This window comes from Natator depressus, chromosome 1, assembly GCF_965152275.1.
Source record: "Natator depressus isolate rNatDep1 chromosome 1, rNatDep2.hap1, whole genome shotgun sequence".
Classification (NCBI taxonomy): Eukaryota; Metazoa; Chordata; order Testudines; family Cheloniidae; genus Natator; species Natator depressus.
This window is the reverse complement of record NC_134234.1, coordinates 163,166,709-163,190,647: the sequence shown is the minus strand read 5'-3', so window position 1 is coordinate 163,190,647 and position 23,939 is coordinate 163,166,709. Positions and strand designations below refer to the sequence as shown.

The window sequence follows — 23,939 nt, the reverse complement described above, 5'->3', positions numbered from 1 at the left end:
GCACAGCACAACTTCATAGTAGAGTTACTAACAAAAGTATCCCACAAATCTAAATTCAAAATTTAACATACAAGTTTTGACAAGTAGGCACTGCAATTGCATGTTTTCAGTGCTATAAACGCTCATAATTTTATCATAAGCCTTGTGATAACGGGTGTTCTTCTTGAAGCCCAAACTCCGGGAATCACATCAAGATATGACAGGTTTCATAGTAGCAGCCATGTTAGTCTGTATGAAGTGAGCTGTAGCTCACGAAAGCTCATGCTCAAAGAAATTTGTTAGTCTCTAAGGTGCCACAAGTACTCCTTTTCTTTTTATCAATATATGAAAATCTCATCTTTCATTTTAAAAAAACATACCTAACTATCCCGGTTGCAGATTAAAATATAAAAATAAGCCCCTCGTTGCATCTTAAAGACTCAAAAACAGAAGGCAAACAAACAAAAAAAAAAGAACAGACGTGCACTTTTTATATCGTTTTTAAATCAAAAATTGAAGACACCTTATTCATTTTATTACCCAAACAATATACTGTGAATCACTGTGATGGCGCCTCTTTAAGTGCTAGTTTTCCTCTCCACTTAGTCCTTATTGGGGGAAACCACACGTTCAACATTTTGCCTTAATATAAACCGCAGCAGGTAAGTTGCGAGTCACACGTGGCCCCGGGAAGGAAGAACCAGGGCCTATATCGGGGGGAAGGAGGAGGGGGGAAAGAGATTTGACCTGACGGCCCGATAGGCCTCTTCCCCTTCCCCCTAACACCGACTCTCCTGACTTGCAGCGACGCTAAGGGGCCGGGGCCCGCGCGAACACACGCCGTCATGCAGCTGCGAGCTCCCGACGGGGACCCGGGCTCCTAGGGGCTGGCTAGGTGCAGCTAGAGGGGCTCGCTCGCCCGCCCGCCGCTGCCCGGCCCCACTCACTCACCCTCCTCCTCGTCCTGGAAGCTGAGCAGACTGGCCCGCGGCGCCGGCGCCTCTTTGTTCTCCCGCAGCCGCTTCCGCTCCCGCTCCCGCGCCCGCCCGGCCCCCGGCAGCCCGTTCCCCTGCTGTGGCGGCGGCGGCAGCGGCGGCGGCGGCAGAAGCGCGGCCAGGCCGGGAGCGAAGCCCGGGCCTAGGCCGCTGCCCGCCCCGCAGCCCGTCAGGGCGGGGACGGCGAGGGGGACGCAGCCGGTGGGGAGCGGCAGAAGCGGGGCCGCCTGGGCCATGGCGGCTTCGCCGGACCCGTCCGCCCCCAGCGGCTCCGGCGGCTCCTCGTCCCGCTCCCGCTCCCGCTCCTCGTCCTCCTCCTCGGAGTCGTTCCGCTTCCGCACGTTCACCCGCCGCGCCTTGCGGAACATCCCGCCGGGCCCGGCAGCGCGCAGCCCAGACACTCGCCCCGCAGCAGCGCGCCGCGGCCCAGCCCCAGCTCCCCCTCCCCAGAGCATGATAACCGGGCAGTTACAGCGCCACCTGCTGGCCCGCCCAGCAGCCCCCAGCGGCTGCCAGGGGAAGCGACGACGCGCCGCACCATAGAGTGCCGCGCCGGGCTAGCGTGCCTCGCGCAACCATAGAGGGCGGGGGACTAGAGCGCCCACCCGCGACTGCACAGCCGCCGCCATCTTGTGTGAGCGGGGAAACAAGGGGGGGGGAGCGATCACGTGACGGCAGTGGCGGCCCAGGTGCCGTTGCTTCGGGGGGCTGGGCGGGCGGCGTGACGGAAGCGCTATTGAGGACGGTGGAAACTTGACTCCCGCGGCGCTCGGCGCTGCCCATGACTTGGCTAGGGCGTTAGGGGTGGGGGAGGGGACTGACCTCTGCGGGTTTGTGTGACTGAGGGGCTGGTGGAGGCGCCAGCATGGCAGTGGGGAGCACTGGGGCCCCTGGCTGCATAGTGGTAGGTGGTGGTGGGGGGTCACAGTGCAGGCCGTCCCCCCTCCCCCAGACACAGACTCCGTGGTGTGGCTGCATCTAACCCTGACACAGCGCAAGGACTGGGCCTGCCCCTCTGTGCCTGGTGCACCAAGTGTAGACGGGCAGGCTCAGCAAGGCAGGATTCAAGTGTAGGGGGAGCCAGGTGTGGGTTGAGAGGGCTCTGTGTGGGGCAATCTGGGTGCAGGTGGCACGGGATGCAAAGAGGCTTGTTGGGGGGGTTCTGGGTGCAACGGTCATCGGACTATGCAGGGGGGTCCAGATGAAACTGGTTAGGGCTCAGCAGGGAGGGTCTGGGTGTGGGGGGGATAGAGCTCAGCATGGGGCTGTGGGAGGATCCAGATGCAGTTGGTTGGGGCTCAGTGGGGTGGGGATCCAGGTGACTCATCAGGGTGGTGCGGGGGGAATGGGGCTCATGGGCGGCAGAGTTCTGAGTGCTGGGAGTGAGGCTCCGTGGGAGGGTCTGGATATGGGGGTGGCCTAGATGCATTGGGGTTTAGCAGATGGGGGAGCAGCTCCCTGTACAGGGATCCCTCCCCCTGAAGCTGAGGAGCAATGGGTGCAGGAAACAGGGGATTGTGGGGGGTGGGAGTTTGCAGAGCTTCCTTCAGCCAGGGGAGAAATCATGGGGTGGGTCTGACTCGGTCCTGGATGCCATGCAAGGGAAGAAGTTGTTCCATCCTCTCCAGCCCAGCCAGGACTAGCAGCTGAATTCAGTGCAGGGTAGGAGCCACCAGTGGGGTCTTCCCCATTCCCATCTCCTGCCCCACAGTGATTTATCTGTCTGCTGGGCTCCTGAAACATATTGCTGGGGAGGGTTGTATGACCGCTCTTGTGACTTCCCTTTGCTTCCCTGTCAGAAAGTCATTTTTCTGCAGGGAAGTAAAGAAATCTGCAGGGGATATAAATTCTGCGCATATGCAGTGGTGTAGAATTTCCCCAGGAGTATGTTCTGTTTACACTTTCTGGGTCTCAGCCTCTCCTGCCAAAGAGGGAGGTTAATTCCCCCTGTTATAGTTTAAATTTCAAAATAAAAGTCTCCCACTAATAAAGATATTAGGACAAGGTCATATATTTATCATACACAAGTCCTACCAGAGTTCAAATTCAGTAGGCCTTAAAACATCCCAGGGGTCAACTATAAATGCACAAGATGTGTCCCTGCTGTATCCCTTCTTGTGCTCATTTCCCTGCATCTCCCTCAGTTTCCTTTCCTGCCTCAACCCTGTTAACCCTTCAAGACTCCTATCTTCTATTCCCTAGTGCTCCCTCTTCAATCTCCCTGCAGCCTCCCTTCCCATGTTTACTCACCATTCATCAGCTATAAGCACTAAGAATAGCCATCTTCCCTGAAGACAGCCTGGCTTCTGTCTTCTTAGAAAAAAATGGAAATTGGGGGTCATCTTTATTAGGGGTAGTAGTCAGGAAATGGTTTCATCAGAACTGAGGGCACCCTGGTCAGTCCTTCCCACTGGAAGTAATAAGAGATGGCAGCCATTTTAACTAAGCAAAATTCATGAGTTTGCTGGTAGAAATCAGAAAATAATACAATTTGAAACAAAGCATCTAAAATCAGAAGAGTTAGCCACTCACATGACACTGTTTAGCAGCTCCCAAGGCATCCCTGCAACCCTCCTAGGATATCAGGCATCTAGCAAGATTGCAGGAACTTCCCAGCAGATCCTCTTTCCAACCACAGTTGGCTTCCATAGTAGAGAAATTGTAGGCAGCATACCTCCATCTCCCTTTGCTCTCACAACTTCCTCTTTTGGATCCAAGTAAGCCTAGGGTAGCTGGGAGGAGGAGGCAGAGGTACCTCTGGCTGGCTGCCCTGGTGTGTTCTGCTGGCAAGGAAGGTGAGAATACTAGAAAAAGGGGGCAGAGACTTTGGGAAATTGAGGTAGTGGAGAGAGAATGGGTACAGGGAGTGGCAGAAGTAGGGGACAGAATCAGTGGGAGAGACTGAAAGATGACGGACAGCATGGAGAGCTAAAGAGACTGAAATGGGAGGCGGACGAGGTCACTCAGAAGAGCAGGTTCCCCCAGAATCCCCTTGCTTACACAGTCACTGTATTGCCAGCATCTAAATCATCATTTTGTAAACCCTGTTGAATAGGAAAGGTGCTATATAACTAATTTCTGTGCTGTTCTAAATTTATAGTGTTGTTCATAGGTTATGTCTGAACTACTGAGTGACAGGAAAACCATTCGATAGCCCTTGCACCAGTGTCCGTTTTTTGATATATTTAATTTTTTGATGTTCCCACGAATGAGAAGCACACATTAGTTTGAAAGACTTTATGGCAGCCACTGTCCTTACATGCTGCAAATTGAGCCAGATAGAGAATCTCATGTAAACATTAACCTTTTCATGAAAATACATTGTTAAACACTACAGGTCTTCATCAAATTGTTCAACCAGTATTAAAGCCTGGTAAGTGGTTTACAATTTCTTAGGCATCTTACCTGGACCCCAATACTTGTTTCACAAAGATACATTATTTGCTTCAAGACAGAGCCAGAAATAGTGGTGCTTGTGTGTGGCCCAAATCCTCCCTTTCACCTGCAGATGAGACGGGTCCTGAACTGTGGCATTAATAGAGTTTGCAGCTTACATGGTGTCTACATGTGTTGCATTGGAGGCCAGCTATGTGGCATCTCCTAAGGCAGCAGCTTTTTTAGGGCACAATAGAAACAGGGTAGGGTAGGGAGCAGGTTGATTGACTTGACTTTCAAGTCTCTGGTGTCTCCAGAACAGGGGCATGAGGACTGCAGAGGCTATTCCAGCTAACTCCACTTTGCGGCTCCTTTCTCTCTCATGGGCTGGAGGAAGATTTCCTCCCTACTTCCCGATCAGAGTTCTCTTGTGCTCAGCTGGGCATGGGGTTGAGGATTTTATTATGTGACCTTTATTCAGAACATTACTCTGAGCAAAACTAAGTGCAGTTTTCTTTTAAGTTACAGTATCTGGAAGACTTATGTGCTTTCCTATTTCCATACTAGCCTTCCCACCAAAGCCAGAGCTCATATTTAATAGTACTGCATGCTTCCATTTTAAAAAGTGTTGTTATGGTAATACTTAATTACTTTGTTATTCAATGCCTTTTTACTAGAGGGCAGCAGACCCTCACATATAGTCACTAATAATCTATTAGACTTTCTTGAATATATCTGTTTTTATATATGGTGTACTAACATCCATAAATGAGTTACTTTGTATAAACCAGTTCTGAGAATTTTTAAGACAGAAGTGTCCTGCCTCAGGATTATTAATCAGCCAAAAACAATTTGTGCTTTCAACCTTAATACGCTTGATTAGAGAGGAGGTGGCTGGAGTTCCTAGAAAACCAATCTGAATTAGTCTCTCTTGCTTGCTCATGAAGAGCTATGTCTCTCTCAACTCAGCCACAGTTCAGAACTGAGCCCTTAGCATTTATGAAGCAACCCCAAAGGCTCCATATCATGAGTAAGGCCTAAACATCATGAAATTGGGTGAAAATTAGTGAGATGAAAATTAATAGTGCATTTTAGGTTCTTTTTATTTGCCTTCTGGCTTGTGAGCCTTTAGGATACACTGGGTATATATTTCCATGCTTTTCTCAGTAGTCAGGAAGGCTAGAAATTTGTTTTTGTTTATGAAAGCTGGAATTCTCATGTATACAGGTGACTCTAGGATCTGCAGCTTTAAGAAAACACCAATTATTTCAAGACTCATGATAAAATCATGGGAGTTGGCAAGATCAACTAAAAAGCCCTTTATTTATTTATTTGAAATAATTTTTTGTAGAAGGTTGAGGGTATATTCCCAGAGATGGCAGGTGGAAAGGAGGCTGTTTGTAGTTGATTCACTGTCTTTCTGAATTGAGTTAGGTTCCAATCCTTTAAAAACGCACATTCTTAACTTTACTACCATGAGTAGTCCAATTGAAATCAATGGGATTTCATGGTAGTAAAGTTAAGCATGATTGTAAGTGTTTGCAGGATTGGGGGCTTCCTTTGTTCCTTCTGAATGTTTGTTTTTTGAATGCTGCTGGATATTATAGAAACTGTGAAACAGGCATGCACCGGACCTGCCGGCATAACACCCAAACTTATCAGGTGTGCCATTGAGGCCATAAGTGTAGCATTATTATACCAACTTTTTGTCCAGGCTTGGACTACTGTGAAGGTACCAGTAGAGTAAAAGGAAGGGATCATCAACCCACTTTATAAGGAGTAAGTCCCACACACTGAGTGCAGCAGCTATAGGTCAATAACTCTGCTTAATGTTCCTGGAAAAGTTTTTACACATGTCCTACTTGCCAGCCTTTCCTTGTGAAACAGCATCACTAGAGCAATCAGGCTTCACTGCTGTGTGATCTACAATGGACGCTATACTTCCTCTTCATCTTTTATCTGAGATCAATCATGAATTCAATTGTCCTTTGACAGCAGCATATGTAGACCGAAAGGTAGCCTTCAGTTCTGTCGATAGAGCTGACCTGTGGAAGGCCCTGTGAGGCAATGGTGTTCCCGACATCTTCCTGAGATTAATTCAAGATCCACATAATGACTCACGGGCACAGATGCAATGAGGGACCCATAGGTCTGACAGGTTTTACATTAGATCTGGGGTGAAGCAGGGATATGTCCAGTGGTACAAGTAGAAATCATTTCTTGCCGGTACACTGCACTCATGGGAGGGAGACAAAGGGGGGCCACGTGACTCCACCTCACCCCCAGCCCAGGGCCCCCGTGTTCTCCCTGTCCCCTCCCCATGAGCCACATCTATCCCATGTTACCTGTGGGGGGGGGGGATTCTGTCCTCCTCCAACTGCGCCAGAGACTTCTGCTGTACAGACCCCAGTCAGGAGGGCTCAAGAGATGCAGCTGTGTGGAAGGGCTGTGGGCAGTATAGCCACGCCGGAAGAGCTGCCAGCGTGGAGCCACCTGGCAGCCCCACGTTCTGCTTCTTTCGCCATTGTGGTTCCTGGGAGATCAGGGCTCTCTGGAACTGCAGCGGTGAAAGGAGCAGAAGAACATGGGGCTGCCAGGCTGCCCCACACCAGCAGTTCCTCCGGCGCAGCTGCTGTACTGCCCCCAGCGCACATACCCGCAGCCTTGCAGACCCCAGGGAGGAGGATTCAGGAGATGCCGCTGTGAGGAAGGGCTGGGGGCAGGCTCCTCCTGTGTCTTTCCGGTACGCCATACTAACTATAAATATCTTACTGGTATGGCATACTGGACTGTACCACTGTACTTGCACCACTGGATATGTCCTGCCCCCAGCCCTGTTCTGCCATCAAATGGCTCTGTGAACATGTCTCTACAAATACCGGTATAACTTGGATCAACTTCTTTTACCAAACTGGATTATATGGGTGATATCATCCTCTTCAGCCAGCAAATGACCTTACAGACACACTAGAGAGTTTCCTGCATGTGGCAGCTGCCCTGGGACTAAGGATTTCTTGGGCAAACACAAAAATCCAGAGTGTCAGTGCAAAAGTTGTGATAGAAGATAGCTGTGCTGCTAGACAAACTGTGGAAATAGTGGACAATTTCATCTGTCCAGACAGTACATTGTCATCAAATGGTTGTAGCCAGCCAGATATCCTAAGGAGAATCAGTTTAGTAGTCTGAACCGTGAAGGACCTGCACAGGCCCTGGAGCCAAAAGAAGGTGAAACTACATACAAAAGTATGGATTTATCAAACCTGTGTACTTCTGAGCCTTTTATATGGATCTGATTCTGAAACATATATCAGAGTAACAGCCGTGTTAGTCTGTATTCGCAAAAAGAAAAGGAGTACTTGTGGCACCTTAGAGACTAACCAATTTATCTGAGCATAAGCTTTCGTGAGCTACAGCTTACTTCATCGGATGCAACCGATGAGGTGAGCTGTAGCTCACGAAAGCTTATGCTCAAATAAATTGGTTAGTCTCTAAGGTGCCACAAGTACTCCTTTTCTTTTTGTGAAACATATATGTTGCTTAAACAAGACATTAGGGAGGCTGGAGGCATTTCATATGCATTGCCAGCGGTGACTACTGGGTATAAGATGGTTTGATTTCATCAATAATAGGGATGTATTATTGAGAACTGGCCACGAGAGGATTGAAGTCACAGTCATCGCTGGCTGGCACTTTTTGGTCATATAGCCTGCAGTAGAGATAAAGTCCCTGCACGTAGCACCTTGAAGATTGGACTTGAGGTCAGGAGGGGACATTGCCCAGCCAAGGATTGTCAGTAGCCACACAATCGTCTGCAATTAACCTGGTTTCACCAGATCAGTAATAATTAGGGCTGTCAAATGATTAAAAAATTAATTGCAGTTTTAATCAAACTGTTAATAATAGAATACTGATTTACATTATAAATAATTTTGAATGTTTTTCTTAATTTTCAAATATATTGATTTCAATTATAACTCAGAATACAAAGTGTGGAGTGCTCATTTAATATTTTGTTTTATAACAAATATTTGCACTCTTAAAAATCTACAAGTTGAAACATGATGGGGCATATGAATGTTTAGCATGTCTGGCATGTAAATACCTTGCTATGCTGGCTACAACAGTGCCATGCAAATGCCTGTTCTCACTTTCAGGTGACATTGTAAATAAGTAACATTGTCTTCTGTAAATGTAAAGAAACTTGTTTGTCTTAGCAATTGGTTGCACAAGAAGTAGGACTGAGTGGACTTGTAAGCTCTAAAGTTTTACACTGTTTTGTTTTTGAGTGCAGTTATGTAAAAAAAATAATTCTACATTTGTAAGTTGCACTTTCACGATAAAGAGATTGGATTGCATTACAGTACTTGTATGAGGTGAATTGAAAAATACTACTTTTATCTTTTTTACAGTGCAAATATTGGTAATAAAAATAATATAAAGTGAGCACTGTATACTCTGTATTCTGTGTTGTAATTGAAATCAATATATTTGAAAATGTAGAAAATATTCATCATACATTTAGATTGGTATTCTGTTATTGTTTAACAATGTGATTAAAACTGTGATTCATTTTTTTAAATCAAGTTAATTTATTTTGAGTTAATCGCTTGAGTTAACTGCGATTAATTGACAGCCCTAGTAATAGCCCTGTAGAATGTTTAGATAATTGGAATAAAGCTGTATAGTGTGGCTCTGGACACTCAGCACTACGGCATATTGTCGTTGGATGTTATAAGGACAAGTTAGAATGCCTCATTTTTGGATAGGCATCTTTTTCATTATTCCCTAAAAGTAAATAAATGAAAGGTCCTACATGCAAATAAAATTGAAGAATGCATAAGAAGAGCTGTTTCTTCTCTGTGGGCCAAACTCTGAGGTTCTTACTCAGTTTTCACTCAAGTTTTATACTCTATCCTTACTCGATTTGCAATGGGAGTTTGCCTGAGTAATGACTAAGTTAAAAAATGAGTAAGTACTTGTGGTCCCTTGATTGAGAGAAGGGAGAAAGGAGCTTCAGATCCAAGTGGTTAGTGCTTTGATGGAATCTGTTTTCACAAAAGAGAAAATGTGTCTTTACTTTTCAGATGTAAAAATAAAATAATGCTGAATCTCACCATCAGAAACAAAGCCCCTAAAGAAAATAAAAGAGTAAAGAGAAAAAAGTGGGTAAAATGATGCTGGTATTTACTTATGGCATCAGGGTATTTACGACTATTCATGGATATAAATAAATATTGCATCTGGAGGGCCTAACTCATATCTTCATAATTTAAAATAGGAGCTCCTTGTTAAAGATATCATGATGGTGAGGATGGTCTGACAACGTATATAGATCAGAAAGATAGAAATTAGAGGTCAGAGTGACCTTTGCACGCCTGCCAGAGATATCAGCTACTGGTATTAAAAGTTAGCAAATACTTCTAGAGAGCATTTTTTCATTTCCCCCCACCTTTGGAACGTACCAGACTGTGCCAAGTTTTGAGTATTTTTGAAATCTCTCTCAGGGAAGGATTTCCTTATCTTCTGACCACTTACAACACCATCACCCCCCTTCCCTTTTCAAATTACACAAGCTGAACACTGTTCTTTGTCCAGGAGCCCTGCCATCTTTTTTGGTTATAGTTATGAGAATGTTTTCCCATTTAAAAGAAATCCTAATTAATAGATTCCCCAGTCCCTTAACACCATCACTCCCCCAGGTGTTATCACGGGCTAAGGAGGAAAGATTTGTTAGATATCCGTTATTGGCAGTACAAGACTGTAAAGATCTGCTGTTCTAGATACTTTTTTATTATACTGTATATATATGATATAATTAACCTTGCCTTATTGTGAAAACAGTATGTCACTGGCAATTCATCTTTGGTAACCTATATAAAAGGGTCTGCTGGAGCCAGCTCCAAAGGTTCTGTCAGATTTCTGCATCTGTGCAGCCAACAGTACTACTTTAATTAATATGAAGCCTGTCTATCTCCAAGTTTCAGAGTATCAGCCGTGTTAGTCTGTATCCGCAAAAAGAACAGGAGTACTTGTGGCACCTTAGAAACTAACAAATTTATTAGAGCATAAGCTTTCGTGGGCTACAGCCCACTTCATCGGATGCACAGAATGGAACATATAGTAAGAAGATATACATATATACATACAGAGAAGGTGGACGTTGCCATGCAAACTGTAAGAGGCTAATTAATTAAGATGAGCTATTATCAGCAGGAGAAAAAAACTTTTGTAGTGATAATCAAGATGGCCCATTTAGACAGCTGACTAGAAGGTGTGAGGATACTTAAGGAAATAGATTCAATATGTGTAATGACCCAGCCACTCGCAGTCTCTATTCAAATCCAAGTTAATGCTATCTAGTTTGCATATTAATTCAAGCTCAGCAGTTTCTCGTTGGAGTCTGTTTTTGAAGCTTTTTTGTTGCAAAATTGCCACCCTTAAATCTTTTACTGAGTGGCCAGAGAGGTTGAAGTGTTCTCCTACCGGTTTTTGAATGTTATGATTCCTGATGTCAGATTTGTGTCCATTTATTCTTTTGCGTAGAGACTGTCTGGTTTGGCCAATGTACATGGCAGAGGGGCATTGCTGGCAGATGATGGCATATATCACATTGGTAGATGTGCAGATAAACGAGCCTCTGATGGCGTGGCTAATGTGATTAGGTCCTATGATGGTGTCACTTGAATAAATATGTGGACAGAGTTGGCATTGGGCAAGGATAGGTTCCTGGGTTAGTGTTTCTGTTGTGTGGTGTGGGGTTGCTGGAGAGTATTAGCTTCAGGTTGGGGGGCTGTCTGTAAGCGAGGACTGGTCTGTCTCCCAAGATCTGTGAGAGTGAGGGATCATTTTTCAGGATAGCTTGTAAATCTTTGATGATGCACTGGAGAGTTTTTAGCTGGGGGCTGAAGGTGACAGCTAGTGGCGTTCTGTTATTTTCTTTGTTGGGCCTGTCCTGTAGTAGGTGACTTCTGGGTATCTCCAAGTTCTGTGTTAATGTAGAACCAAATTAAGACAACACTGGAGTAATTAAACAGCCTTCATAAGGAGACATAATTGCTCATCATACACTAGCCTAATGGTTTTCCAAGGCAAATAATGGTGTGAGCTTTCAAACTACAACTGAAAAAGGTCCATGTACTTTTATGTAAAAAGATAAGAGATTCAGTACATATAACTAGACAAACTCACTACAATTCATACTACTTATACATTTTCCACAGATTTACTACATCTAGCAGAATGTGTAAAAACACATTACAGATGGGTTATTATTATTAGGTAGTTCCATACCTAAAGGTACATTGTCATGTTTTCATATGCCCAAGTAATGCACATTTCATAACAAAATTAATCAACATATTTCAATCTTTACCATACAATAATTAAGTCATTTTGAAAACTTAGTTACATCACTTTTAAAATTGATTGTTTCACACTTTCTTTGTTCCCTAAGAAACAGGTTACAGAATTAATTATCTGTGTTCAAACTATTTTGAACCCCACATTTTGTGAGTAGTGTCATTTTGAATGCAGTAAGAACTGACCCACACTTACTTTCCCTTCTGGCTCAAACAAAACAGACTTGCAAACGCTCCATATCTTGTTCTAATGACAGGTTAACATGCCCCCTTACTGTACTGCTGAAGTTGTTGAACATGTTTCAGTAAATGAATGTTACAACGTAGCTTTTGTTATTAGTAGTTGAAAATATATCAGAATATGGCAGACTTGGAAAGTGGTCTGTAATGCTGGAGACATTTTCCACACTATAGGACTTCAATAAAGAATACCTGTTGAAAAGAGATGTATCCAAGACAGAAATATACAAAAACATTTGCCTGTCTTTGTGTAGCACCTTCAGTTTGTCTCTCATCTCATTGTCGCCGCTTTTGTAGATTGTTAAATTTTGCTCTAGAAATTGGCCCTTAACCTCACTGTTTATTTGCAGCTTTCGCAATCCCAAAATGGCCAGGTATTCTGTTGGTAGAGGAGTGGAGCCACAGAGTGAAAGCTTCAGGTAGTGCACCACTGTAAAGTTCAACAGCATTCCAAGCACGGTCGTATCTGTGAACCAAATTGTTAGGTCACTGTGGTAGCTGGCTCTATCTATTGTATAAGGCAAGATGGTTTTGCAACTGCACATGAGGTTTGCCAAGTTGTAATCACAATCATGGATATCAGCAGAACAGCTGCAGTTGCGAATTGTGTTTTCCTTGGTGAAAATCAGAGTGTTGTTCTTTTGACCTCTCACAAAACTGTTAAGACAGAAACCAAGAAAGCCAACCAAAAGGAAATGGTGCTTATGGCAGGATACTGACATCATGATTCCAGGCATCTTGTCTTCTTTTACTGAGTGATTCTTATCACTTGCCATTACCTAATAAGAATAAGAGTAACTTTATTATATTAGGGTTCACTTAATCGTTAAGACTTTCTCCCACTCATTGTCTGACTTGTCTATTCAGGGCTACACTGCCACTTTACAATTTACCCTAAGTTAGGGGGCAAGATGGGTGAGGTAATATCTTTTATTGGACCAACTTCTGTTGGTCAGAGAGACAAGCTTTCAAGCTACAGAGATAGGGCCAGCTCTAGGTTTTTTGCTGCCCCAAGTGCAAAAAAAAAAAAGGGGGGGGGTCCCGAGCGCCACCCCTTGAAAAGTGCCGCCCCAAGCATGTGCTTGGTTTGCTGGTGCCTAGAGCTGGCCCTGCACACAGAGCACTTCCTCAGGTTAGGGGAGACACATAGCTTCACTGATCCCAGTGCAGGTCAGAGAACAAACTGTGACTCCATTGGATTTCTTGCCAGCTGTTCCCTTCCACTCGGGGAGGAATAAATTGTTTTATCCACTTTTATAGAACAGCTTACTTTCCCCTGTGCACTTCGCCAGCTACTCTGGCTGACAAGGGTGAGGGCAAAGACAGGGCTCCTCCTACTCCTTGCTCCTATCAGTTTCCTCCCAGTGCACTTGCTTGCTGCCAGGAATATTGAGTGAGTGCTGATAACCCCTGCAACACTAGCTGCAGTGGAGGGCAATCTGAGCAGGGAAGTAAAAGGTGGGGTCTTACTGCCTCTTACTCCCCTGCATGCCTGAGTAAGGGCTGTGACAATCTAGCCCTTAGAATGTGAACTCTTTGTGGGTAGGGACTGTCTATTACTATGTGTTTGTACAGTGCCTAGCACAATAGCGTCCCTACATTCATTGGCGCCTCTAGGCATGCCTGTAATAGAAATAATAAAGGCACGGAGATTTATAAAGAACAAATTGTACCTCAGTCATTTAATCTTTACTGTTTTATAGCTCTCATTGGTTGAGTACCAAACCAATATGAACATTCTTCTCTCAGGCTATAGTCTACCGTATGGCGGCGTGTAGACTATACACACTGCATGCCCCCCAGCATGGGTATAAACAGCTGTGAGGCACTGCTTAAATGAGTAAAGACATGACAGAACCTTAGGGTACATATCCTACACAGCTCTCTACTCATGCAAATAGTGTGTCTCCCATCTACACTGCTATTTTTAGCAGTGTAGTGTCCCGACCCTCCAGCAACAGGAAAAGGGTCTGTCGGGGGGGAGGCAGCAGGGAAATGCCGCAGCAGCTCCCGCTGCTGGAGCTGTTCCTCGCTGCAGTGAAAGACTCGGGCAGTGGGGCAAGGCTCCAGCAGGGGGAGGCAGGGGAACAATACACTGCTAATAATAGCAAGCGTAGATCAGGGGGGCACTGATTGGGCAAGTTAGAGAGCCGTGGTGAGTGCATCCCTATGGTTCTGGTGTGTCTTTACTCTACTCACCTAAGCAGTGCCTCACTGTCTACATTGCTATTTATACCCACGCTGGGAGGGGCATGGAGTGTCTGTACTGTGTAGACACCAGATTCAGACAGCATCTTACAATCAGGCTGTTGTGATTTGCCCTCATCCTGAAAAAAAACCCCACTTTTTCTTCTGAGTAAAACTAGAACAGGCCATGAAGATTTTATGAAGTAAAACACAAAACATATACATTCACTTCATATGCATAATTATTCCTCAGACATAAAAAGGCATTCTGTCCAAAATGAAGAGCTTGCAGTCTTGTAAGTAAAATAGAAGAACACAATAATTTACTCCTCTGGTCTGCTAACTGGCTAGGCCCACCAGACTTTTGTATTTGTTCGGAGATACTTTTACCAGCTTATTTGCTTTTTCAGAATCTAACCTGTTGCCCAATTTAGATTTAACCAGTCCAAATATGCTAAAAACACACTTGATTGATACTGGGCTGCTTAAACAAGGGTGTGGGTCTTTTAAAATTTGACACAATTTTGAATTCAACTAATTTTACTTCCACAATTTTTCACCATTATGATGCAACCAAGTGTGCAACAACTCCTTTCCTGAACATATATTTTAAGCAGAAGATGAACGGAGATTGCTCATGAATGAACTTGATGTTGAAGAGTTGCTAAAGAGCCTGACACCGGGACTTAAATTATCATCACATCTATGTTTTCATAATGACAACAGCATGGAAAATGTCTCACTTTCAGTATCATTAAGTTAATGTTCTACTCTTCCATTTCAATAGACAGAGTTTCAGTGACTCCTTTAATCTTGAAGAATCTGAAAAACTGACTTTCTGCACCTTTTGAGATGGATATGACTCCTGTCTTACTACTTATCAAGATTTACATTTTATTTCAAAAGAATTATTTTTTTTCATTACTTCAGAACTTATTTCCTACACTCCCTTCAACTTTAGACATGTAGAGTCAGATAAGTTTATACAAAGTTTGATCATCACTAAACACTAACCATATGTTTGCAGCACTGATCTGCAGCTTTCACATTTATTACTGGTAAAACCACATAGTGAATTCAACACTGAAGACTCAAGACAGAAAACTAAGGTGAGCTAGTCAGTTATGTGGTCTGCTGGCCTTCCGAAAGCATTGTTGTAAACAGACAATTCACAGCTCCATCTTCTCCCCTCTCTTCTGTGTCCAAACACAGGTGATTCCACTCCTTATTTATGACCCTCTATGCAGTCGCCATTGACTTCACCCATTCTCTTTCTCCTCCTAGCTTCTAGACAGTTCTATAATTTTATTACTGTCTTGTAATAGGCATAACAAAAAAATCTTTATTTTCTTACCACTTTCCTTTTTACTTTTTGGGGCCCGATTCATTGATATGTTCTGCCTCCTTTATACTACTTCATCAAAGCAAAGTAGCAAAGCAAAGCAGTTTAACAACCTTCACGTGTGCTACAGACAACAGAGTGGATTCTTCATTTTGCCCAAGCTCCCCTTGGGTGCACTGGATGGGGGAGCCACAAGAGCTAATAGGGACACCTTGATCTTCAGCCATCCAGCCCCATGTTTTTACAGTATGTAGTACAATGGTACCAGATCCTGACTGGGGCCTTTGGTCCCTACCACAGTGGGTATAAATACCATGGGCAGCGTGTGATTCCTGCATTTGGGGAGGCTGGATGTGAGCACCAGAAGCTTCCTAGAAGTGGGGGAGGCCACTGGTGCCTGGACTGTGGCCCCTCTCCCTGCTCCACCCTGAGGCCCGCCCCGTTCTGCCTCCTCCCCCAAGGCCCTGTCCACACTCCACCCCAGGCCCAGCTCCTGGTTGGTCCCCTACCTTCTCTACCCCATCCCCCGAAGCTCTCCCCCTCCTACCCGCCACTCCCTCCTCTCCGCCCCCGAGGCCCCCCGCCCACTTCTTGTGCCTCTTTGTCCCCTCCGCTGAGGCCGCTGCCGCTCGTGCCTCTTTTACCCCTTCCCCGAAGCCGCCCTACCCACTGCTCGCACTTCTCCGCCCCCTCCCCTGAGACCTCCCCTGCCCACCGTTCCTCAGAGGGGGTGGAGAGGTGTGAGCGGGATTGGGATCCTCGGGGGAAAGAGGCAGAGCAAGGGTGGGACCTTGGGGGGAAGAGGGAGTTGGGGGCGGGAAGAGGAGAAGTGTGGGCAGGGTGATGGGGGAAGAGCACAAGTGGGAGCAGGGCCCTGGAGTGGAGCATGGGTGGGGCTATGGCCCGGATGCCCTTTTGGCAGCAGCGCTCTGAAGGCGGCAGGCCGGCGGCAGCACCTCTAGAGAGAGGTGCGCCACATCCTGTTTGGGGAGGCTTAGCCTCCCTGGTCTCTTATACCTGCCGGACATGGGAGAGGGCCTACCCCAGGGGGAATCTTCCCTCCCTCATGCTGCCCCACCGCGACCTCCCTGAATCCCTGAGCCATCGCCCCTGCCCCCCGACCCGACCCCTGTTAGCCAGCCCCCGGATGATGCCATGGAGGGCTGGGCCCTAGTACAGGGGAAGCGGGGCAAGCGGAAGGCTCGAGCTCTGCTCCTTCCCACCGATGCGGAAGCCCCCCGGAAGACCAGGAAGGGGGCGCCGATGCCAGGCCTTCCGCCTTGCCCCCGGGTGGAATTTGTCCACCAGTACCAGCTGGGGAAGACGTGGCAGCACCGGAGGGCAGTACCACCACTCCACTGGAGTCCCTTCCCTCAGAGGCCCCCGATGGAGCCCCTCCTGCCCCCTTAACAGTTGAAGCCCCTGCGAGCCCCGAAATGAGCGTCGCTTCGGGTGCCGGCAGGGAGAACCCCGGGGTGGTGGAAGGTGATCTCCCCTCCATTTATGAGGAGATCGAGGCCCTGGGTCTGACCTTGGTCACCCAGGGGGAGGACGACCCTCTGCCAGCGGGCCTCGATCTAAGTGACCTCACCCCAGCCCCCCTTTCCCCATGCTCCCTCCCCCTAACTGCTGCTTTTGCTCCTGCATCTGAGGGTCCCCTGGGCTCTTTCATCTGCCCGGCCGCAAGTGGCACCCCGCTGATGGCCACCGAGCGTACTGAGGCAATGGCCAGTGCCACGCGGCCAGGACCCGAATCCCATGGGGTATCCCTCATAGGTGTGGGCAACCGACCTCCTTCCCGGGCGGGGACCCTACTGAAGACTTTCCACCTCCCGATTCAGTGGCTGCCACACCAGCCATAGAGCCTGAGCCCAGCATCATTGAGGGTCCCCTTCCCACCCCCCCGATCCCTGAGCTGAACCGAGAGGGGCCACCTCCCAGCTGCCCAGCTGCTGGGGCTCAGGATCCTGCCTCTGTCCCTCTTCCCGACTCTGCTTCTGCCCCCTGCCCTGCCCCTCCTCTTTAAAAAAAAAAAAAAAGATAAATACTACAGTATTACCGATGCTAAATATTACTACTACTACTAATAATAATAAATAATATCCTGCCTCAAGATAAGAGATAAGATACATGGGTGGAAATATTTTTTTACTGATTAATTTGAAATCTTATACAGTAGAACCAATTAGGACCAAATTCTGCCCATGGGTGTGGTTCCCACTGAAGCCAGCCAGAATCTTCTTTGAATCCGAGGGAAGAATTTAGCCCTTAGAATATTTAAATGTTCTCCCATCTCTAGAACACATGTCCAGTGCATCAGAAAGTCAGTACAATAAAAGCTGATTGTTTAAAAAAATGTGGTCCGCAAGAAACTAATAGTAATAGTATGTAATAATATATAATTAATGAATATTCACAGGGTACCAATCCAAACCTGATTTAATTAAACAATGGAGCCTTTTAATATACAAACGTTTGTGTAGCACCCTATTAACAGAATATTTTAAAATGCATTTAGTAGCTTGTTAGATTAGCCTTGTATTAGTAATCTGTGGTTGATCCTCAGAGGACAGCTCCCTGCTAATGGGTTTGCTTTGGAGCAAGATATTCCGGATTCAGTTCCTCCTGACAACCCTACAAAGAGCATTGTTATTCTAGGATACATTGAACATTAAAATTATAAACATCATTGCATCTTAATAGAATGACTTCTTTGTCCTTTTGATTACACTCCAAATTTACAGTTTACAAAAGAGGTACATTTCAGTCCACTTATTTCTTTGATGTTTGATCACACACCAGTATATTTACAGAAATTATGGTGGCCAGCAAATGCCCCAGGATTTACACATCCACGAAAAGAGGAAGATGAGTGTTCTAGAGAGCAAACTTTAATGAGCTCACTCCAAGGAAATTTAATTTCATGCTCACCTCCCATGTCTAGCAACTATTTTAAAAGTTAGAAAAACATGTTTCTCTTGAATTCAGGATACAGACGGCTTCTTGTTGAAATTAAATATTTAATCCAAATTCCACAGCATTATCTCTCACAACATACCAGAAATGCCACCTGAACATTTAGTTAATGTTAAACTTCAAAGGTCAAGTACAACCATGCCATAACTCCCGATATTATGCAGTTACACAAGCAATGAAGTTGGCCCCAAACATCTAAGGATCCAATCATGCATTATAATGAGAATTCTACTACCATACTTTTACATTTGGTTTATTTTTCCTTGGCTTGAGGCTATGATAAAATAAATCAGAATATTTACAGTATCACTATTGTGTCATAAATGCAGTAATATTCCCCTCACACATTGCCGAGAATGATCTGGATTTATCTGTTTTGAAGATAGTATTTTGCAAGCAAAATTCATAGATAAGTTTAGCAGCAGTATGAATTTAATCTCTATAAAAGAGATTTTAATTAAAGTGCTATATGAGCCCGCCACTCAGAATTTCTCCTGAATTGCAAACACCAACCAAAATCAATAGAAGTTTAATGATTTTTCAAAGTAAGTTCTGCAAGCGTATAGCCATGACAAAAAACAAAAGCAAAACACATTTTTTTGATAAATTCTCTTCAGAGCTAACTAGTTATTCCTCTGCTAATTCTTTGCACTCACCTGAGCTTTGCTTTGCTTTGTTACTCTCATGCAGCCACCATAGGAAAATTCTGTTTCACAGTTAGTTTAGTCACAAGCTGTGTTCTGTATCTTGGTATTGAATGAAGCTTTATCTCCAAAAATACTTGCTATCCTCTTTTGTTCCCTGCAACTCAGACGAAATCATAGCAATAAGTACTGCATGCTAAGTTTTGGTGTGTTTTTGGCAAGCAATATGCAGGCAGTGAAATATCTGTTGTAGGTTATACAGTGTCCACAAAATATTAAAATCACCTGCACTGCACTGCTATTTGAGCCTCCAATTATCTACAAAGAAATGTGCATTACATAACTCCTACTCATGCTACTCTGCTGTCTGCACAATTTGGGGGTTTTGAAAAAGGTTTTTGTTGATTTTTTAACAAGCTTTTCTGCAAAAAAATAAAAATAAAAGTAAGAAATTAGTTAGAAAACAGTGATAAAACCTGAACACAGCAGCTTAATGGCTCCTACCCTTAGATGCATCTTTTGGATAACTGTTAGTGCTGTGGAGGGGCTGTTAGAAGGGCAAGGGTCACAACTGAACAGGCAGGAGAGACCCCCTGGGGAAGTCTGGAGGAGCTGGAAACCTGGAATATGATCATGAGGCATCAGAGGGGCTCAGAAGGCCCTGGGAGTCTGTAGGAAAGAAAAAGTGGAGGGGGGTTCCAAAGGAGAAGGCAGTAGAGTTTGAGACTGGAGAGGAAGAAGTGAAGTGAGGAACAAGAGCCTAACAGAGAAAGGGACACAGGACACAAAGGGTCTGAAGAGTATGCAAGGATGGGAATTTTTGGGTTCAACTAGGTAGACAAACCTTTTCCTGCTTAGCCAAACCAAATCTCTGAACTATTTGGTTTAGTCATCACAAGTGTGGCTATGCAGAGCTGGACAACAATTTCAGGATTGTTTTTTGTTGTTTTTGTTTTTACAAGATTCTTCATTGAAATTTCAAATTTAAATTAAAAAAAGGGGGAAAACATTTTAACAAGATTTTTATGATCTCTCACGACTCATGGTGGGTTACACCTTCCTGAAACATAAGTTTTACTGCTTTGCAGGGAGACTCTCTTAGTTTGGATTAATTTTTAGAGAGTTTTTAAAAGCCACTAGGTGCTGGAAAGGGCTCGCAGGGACACTCAGAAGCTCCTTGTTAAAATTCTACCACTAAACTAAAGGGAAGATTAGGGTGATTTCCTGCTCTCTAATGGGACTGGATTCTCCATTGTGTCCAAGGTTGCATCATGGCACAAAGTGGCTTTAGGACTAGAGAATCTGGGCTATGTAATCCACCCCTCCTCCTCACATACTCTCATTCTCTGGATGTTGCTTAATTACCTTAATAGAGACAGTTTATCCCTGGGGCTCTTTAAAATACTTCTAGAGAGTAGTCTATGGAATTCAGAAGATTGCATTAAATGTTAGGTACTTTAATAAAATTTCACAGAGAAGGAACTTGAGCCCCCGCCCTGAAAGGCCTGTTGTACACAACACCCCATTTCAAATCACGCTTCGTTGAACACTCCGCTGTACTATCAATATACCCCCTACATTTTCAGAAACCAAGAGTAAACACTTCCAGTGAAATGTGTTTCCTATACATTTGTTGCCCTCCTTCCTTGGCTATGGTTAAGAGACAGTGTTTTGGACATAAAAAAATGAATAGATGGTCCAGTCAGTCCCCCGTTCCTCTTTGCAACCCAGGCACATTTGGAAGAAGGGATTTATCACAGGCTAACAGGGACATTTTCTTGTGGGAACTCCTCATTAAAATATTAATGATACATGGCTATTTAAAAAGTCTCTGCCACTGTACAATTTGTTTCCCTTAGACATGATATTTCCTTGACAGAATCAGCAAGTACCATAAAAGTAAGAAATTGTGAGCATTCACATACAGGTTTTTTCAGCTTTTTAATTTGTACTTTGAAAGACTGTAGAGCTCAGAGAACCATTACTTCTTGAATTTCAAATCTGTGCTTGGCAAGTGGACTGAACCCTATCCTTCCACGAGAGGTCAGTAAACAGAAATTGTCCATCCTCACATACTCATTCTGGCGCCAAGTATGGCCACATTATCTGAGGAAGGTGGGTGTATTCCTGATCTTAGAAAGACTCTGGTATGGATTTTGTTTTTAAATAACTGTTCAATCCAGTAGTTTCAGACAGTAAAACTTGTCCAGACTCATTTAGTCTTTAAAATTGTTTAGAGTGGTGAAAATCAGTACATTTTGATATCAGATATGTAGAATTAGTTCAATCATTTATTTTAATTAACTGTTTGCCTGATAAATACTTTCTGAATGGAACGTGTAGAGGTTCCGTACTCCAAGTGCAGGGGCAGTTTAAACCAGTGTTTATAGGATTCTTTTGCTTCCAGTGAGAATCTGTTTTAGTCTTAGGACTGGAAAATTCTAAGCTATGTCTGCCTATATCAGCAAAATTTATGTCCCTGAGGGGTGTGAATATTCTACCCCCTGAGTAACATAAGTTACATCGATATAAGCGCTAATGTGCACAATGCTATGTCGGTGGGAGCTTCTCCTGCAGACATAGCTTATGCTGCTCGCAGGGGTGTTTTTTTTATGCCTATGGGAAACCAGCATAGAGCATCTTCACCACAGTGCTGTACATGTAGACATGGCCTAAGACTACTATGTCCTCTTTTCAGTTACAAGTCAGACTACTGCCAACTCCACCCCCAATGTATAAATAGAATAATCTGAGGTCTGCTTTCTCTCATCCTCCCCCATGGAATCTTTTTTTAAATGGTGCCTTGTGGAAATAAATTCAGTGGACAGAACAACAGGAGAGGAACAGAAGACAGCTATAAACAGCTTCTGAGTTATGCCACTCGGAACTACCATTGCAATGGGAAATTAATCAAGTTTACAAGTTTCTGAAATGAGCCAAAGCCTGAAATAATAATTAGGTTCCACCACCAGGAAGTGCTCTTCTTATCACTGCTCTTTCATGATATTATTACCCCTTTCCTTTTAGCATTAATCCAACCACCCTATACAGTGTTAGAATCCCTGTCCCTACAGAATAAAATCATTTTCCTCTCAGAGTTTCCTGTGACTAGTCTGGCTGCCCTTACTGCTCTCCAGGGCTCTGGAGCCCATTTACTTACTGTTACGTGCCTGCTTACCAGTGACAGGACTGATAAACCACAGAAGCAGTGGTGGGCAACCTGCGGTCCGCAGGCCGCAAGTGGCCTGTCAGGGTAATCCGCTGGTGGGCCACCAGACAGTTTGTTTACATTTGCACGGACGCCTGCAGCTCCAAGTGGCTGCAGTTTGCCATTCCCGGCGGATGGGAGCTGCAGGAAGCGGCACGGCTGCAGGTTCTCCTTCTCCCCTCTCCCACTGCCTGTAGGGATACCCAAGGCTCTTCTCAATTCTCACCCTGTCTCTGGGCAATTTCATCAGCACTATCATCTCTAGGATAATGACTTGCAAATCTCTCTTTCTGCCCCAGCCTATCTCCTTCCATTCAATCCCACATTTCAGCCTCTCTCCCCGAAGCAATGACTTGTCATCAGCTGAAACTTAACACGACCATAATCAAACTCCTTATGTTTCCTCCCAAACCTTCCTTGCTGACAGCACCACCATCTTTCTCATTACTCAAACCTGCAATTTGTGGTACTTTTGACTCCTCCCTTTCCCAGTCATATACATTCAGGCCAGATCCAAATCCTGCCATTTCTTCCTCCTCAACATCCATCCTTTTCTTTTCATCACCAAATCTTCTTTTCACAGCCAAATCTTTCATTCGCCCCCTCATTATAGTCCACTTTGATTACTGCAATAGCCTCTTATTTAGCCTCCTAAGTATCCTCATTGTCCTTTTACCAGAGCACAATAAGTCCCTGCTGTTCTGGGCTCCTGCACTAAGAAAGTGTGGCAGGCAGAGTAGTCTCTAGAGCTGGTCTAATTTATGCCTCCAGTATTCAGTGGGAACAGAATTGGGATTAATGTCTTCGACTCTACCTCTGAACTTGAGCTCATCCATAGATAAATACAATCTTATTTGGATCAAGCTGCCCAACTCTTGGTATACTTTAACCCTCCCCCATACATTATGAAGTATAAATTCCTAAAGAATTCAGCTGTTTTCTTCTGGACACAAGTAAATTCTCTTTTTATAGGGCCCTGTCTAGAGGCTGAACTATGCATTATAGCTACAGCCTACTGCTAGATCCTTGGGGTCACATTCTGGCAGGCCCTGCCCATGGACTCCTGAAAGAAAGTCTATGGTCAACAGTGGGATGGGGACATAGAAGTTGTCCACCCCTATTTTGCCTCTCTCCAAACATATATAGAGAGTGCTCTGCAAGTACTTTGTAACTAGAGTTAGTGTGATGTGTACTGGGCATGTTCATCTGCATAGAGCTCCTGCCCTGGCAATGATCCCTACCTACTGGCTTTACAGAGATTATTCCTAACAGCAATTCCTGCTTGAACTAATCTTTGGGTGGGGTACGGAGAGGCCTGCTTAAAGGTTACATCATTAACTCTGATTTTACAGTGTATGCATTAACACTGTGCACAGCACTGGAAGAACTCAGGTGTACGCAGTAGCAAGGTTTTCACAGTGTCTGGACCTAATGCTGCAGCTATTGAATTTAATGGGAGTATCTGCATATATCTGACTAGGGTGAGGCTATCCTGCTTTGCAGTGACCAAAGGCCATATAGGTTATCCCAACCATTATTTATGTATTCTTATTATTTAACTGCAGTATAATAGTGTCCAGAGGCCCCAAACAAATAGAGGGCTCTAGTGGATCACTTGCTGTGCAAACACATAAT

General features: G+C 44.8%; 2 protein-coding genes across 5 annotated transcripts in view; both read right to left on the bottom strand.

The window, feature by feature from the left end:
• Nucleotides 1-1,553, bottom strand: part of PAXBP1 (PAX3 and PAX7 binding protein 1) — a 34,662-nt gene extending 33,109 nt beyond the window's left edge. The window contains 2 exon segments of the mRNA XM_074970666.1: nt 931-1,495; nt 1,497-1,553. Of these exon segments, the coding sequence (XP_074826767.1) occupies nt 931-1,495; nt 1,497-1,553 (622 nt within the window).
• An 8,936-nt stretch (nt 1,554-10,489) lies between these two features.
• The window catches only part of EPCIP (exosomal polycystin 1 interacting protein), a 35,646-nt gene continuing 22,196 nt past the window's right edge, over nt 10,490-23,939 (bottom strand). For 2 of the 4 annotated variants that reach the window (XM_074946720.1, XM_074946721.1), the window contains 2 exons: nt 19,109-19,253; nt 10,490-12,726 (listed from right to left, as the gene is read on the bottom strand). In XM_074946720.1, coding sequence (XP_074802821.1) covers nt 12,010-12,726; nt 19,109-19,138 — 747 coding nt within the window. In that variant the 5' untranslated portion in view covers nt 19,139-19,253 and the 3' untranslated portion in view covers nt 10,490-12,009. The remainder of the gene's footprint in view (nt 12,727-19,108; nt 19,254-23,939) is intronic. The other 2 variants (XM_074946722.1, XM_074946723.1) reach the window with 1 other exon arrangement.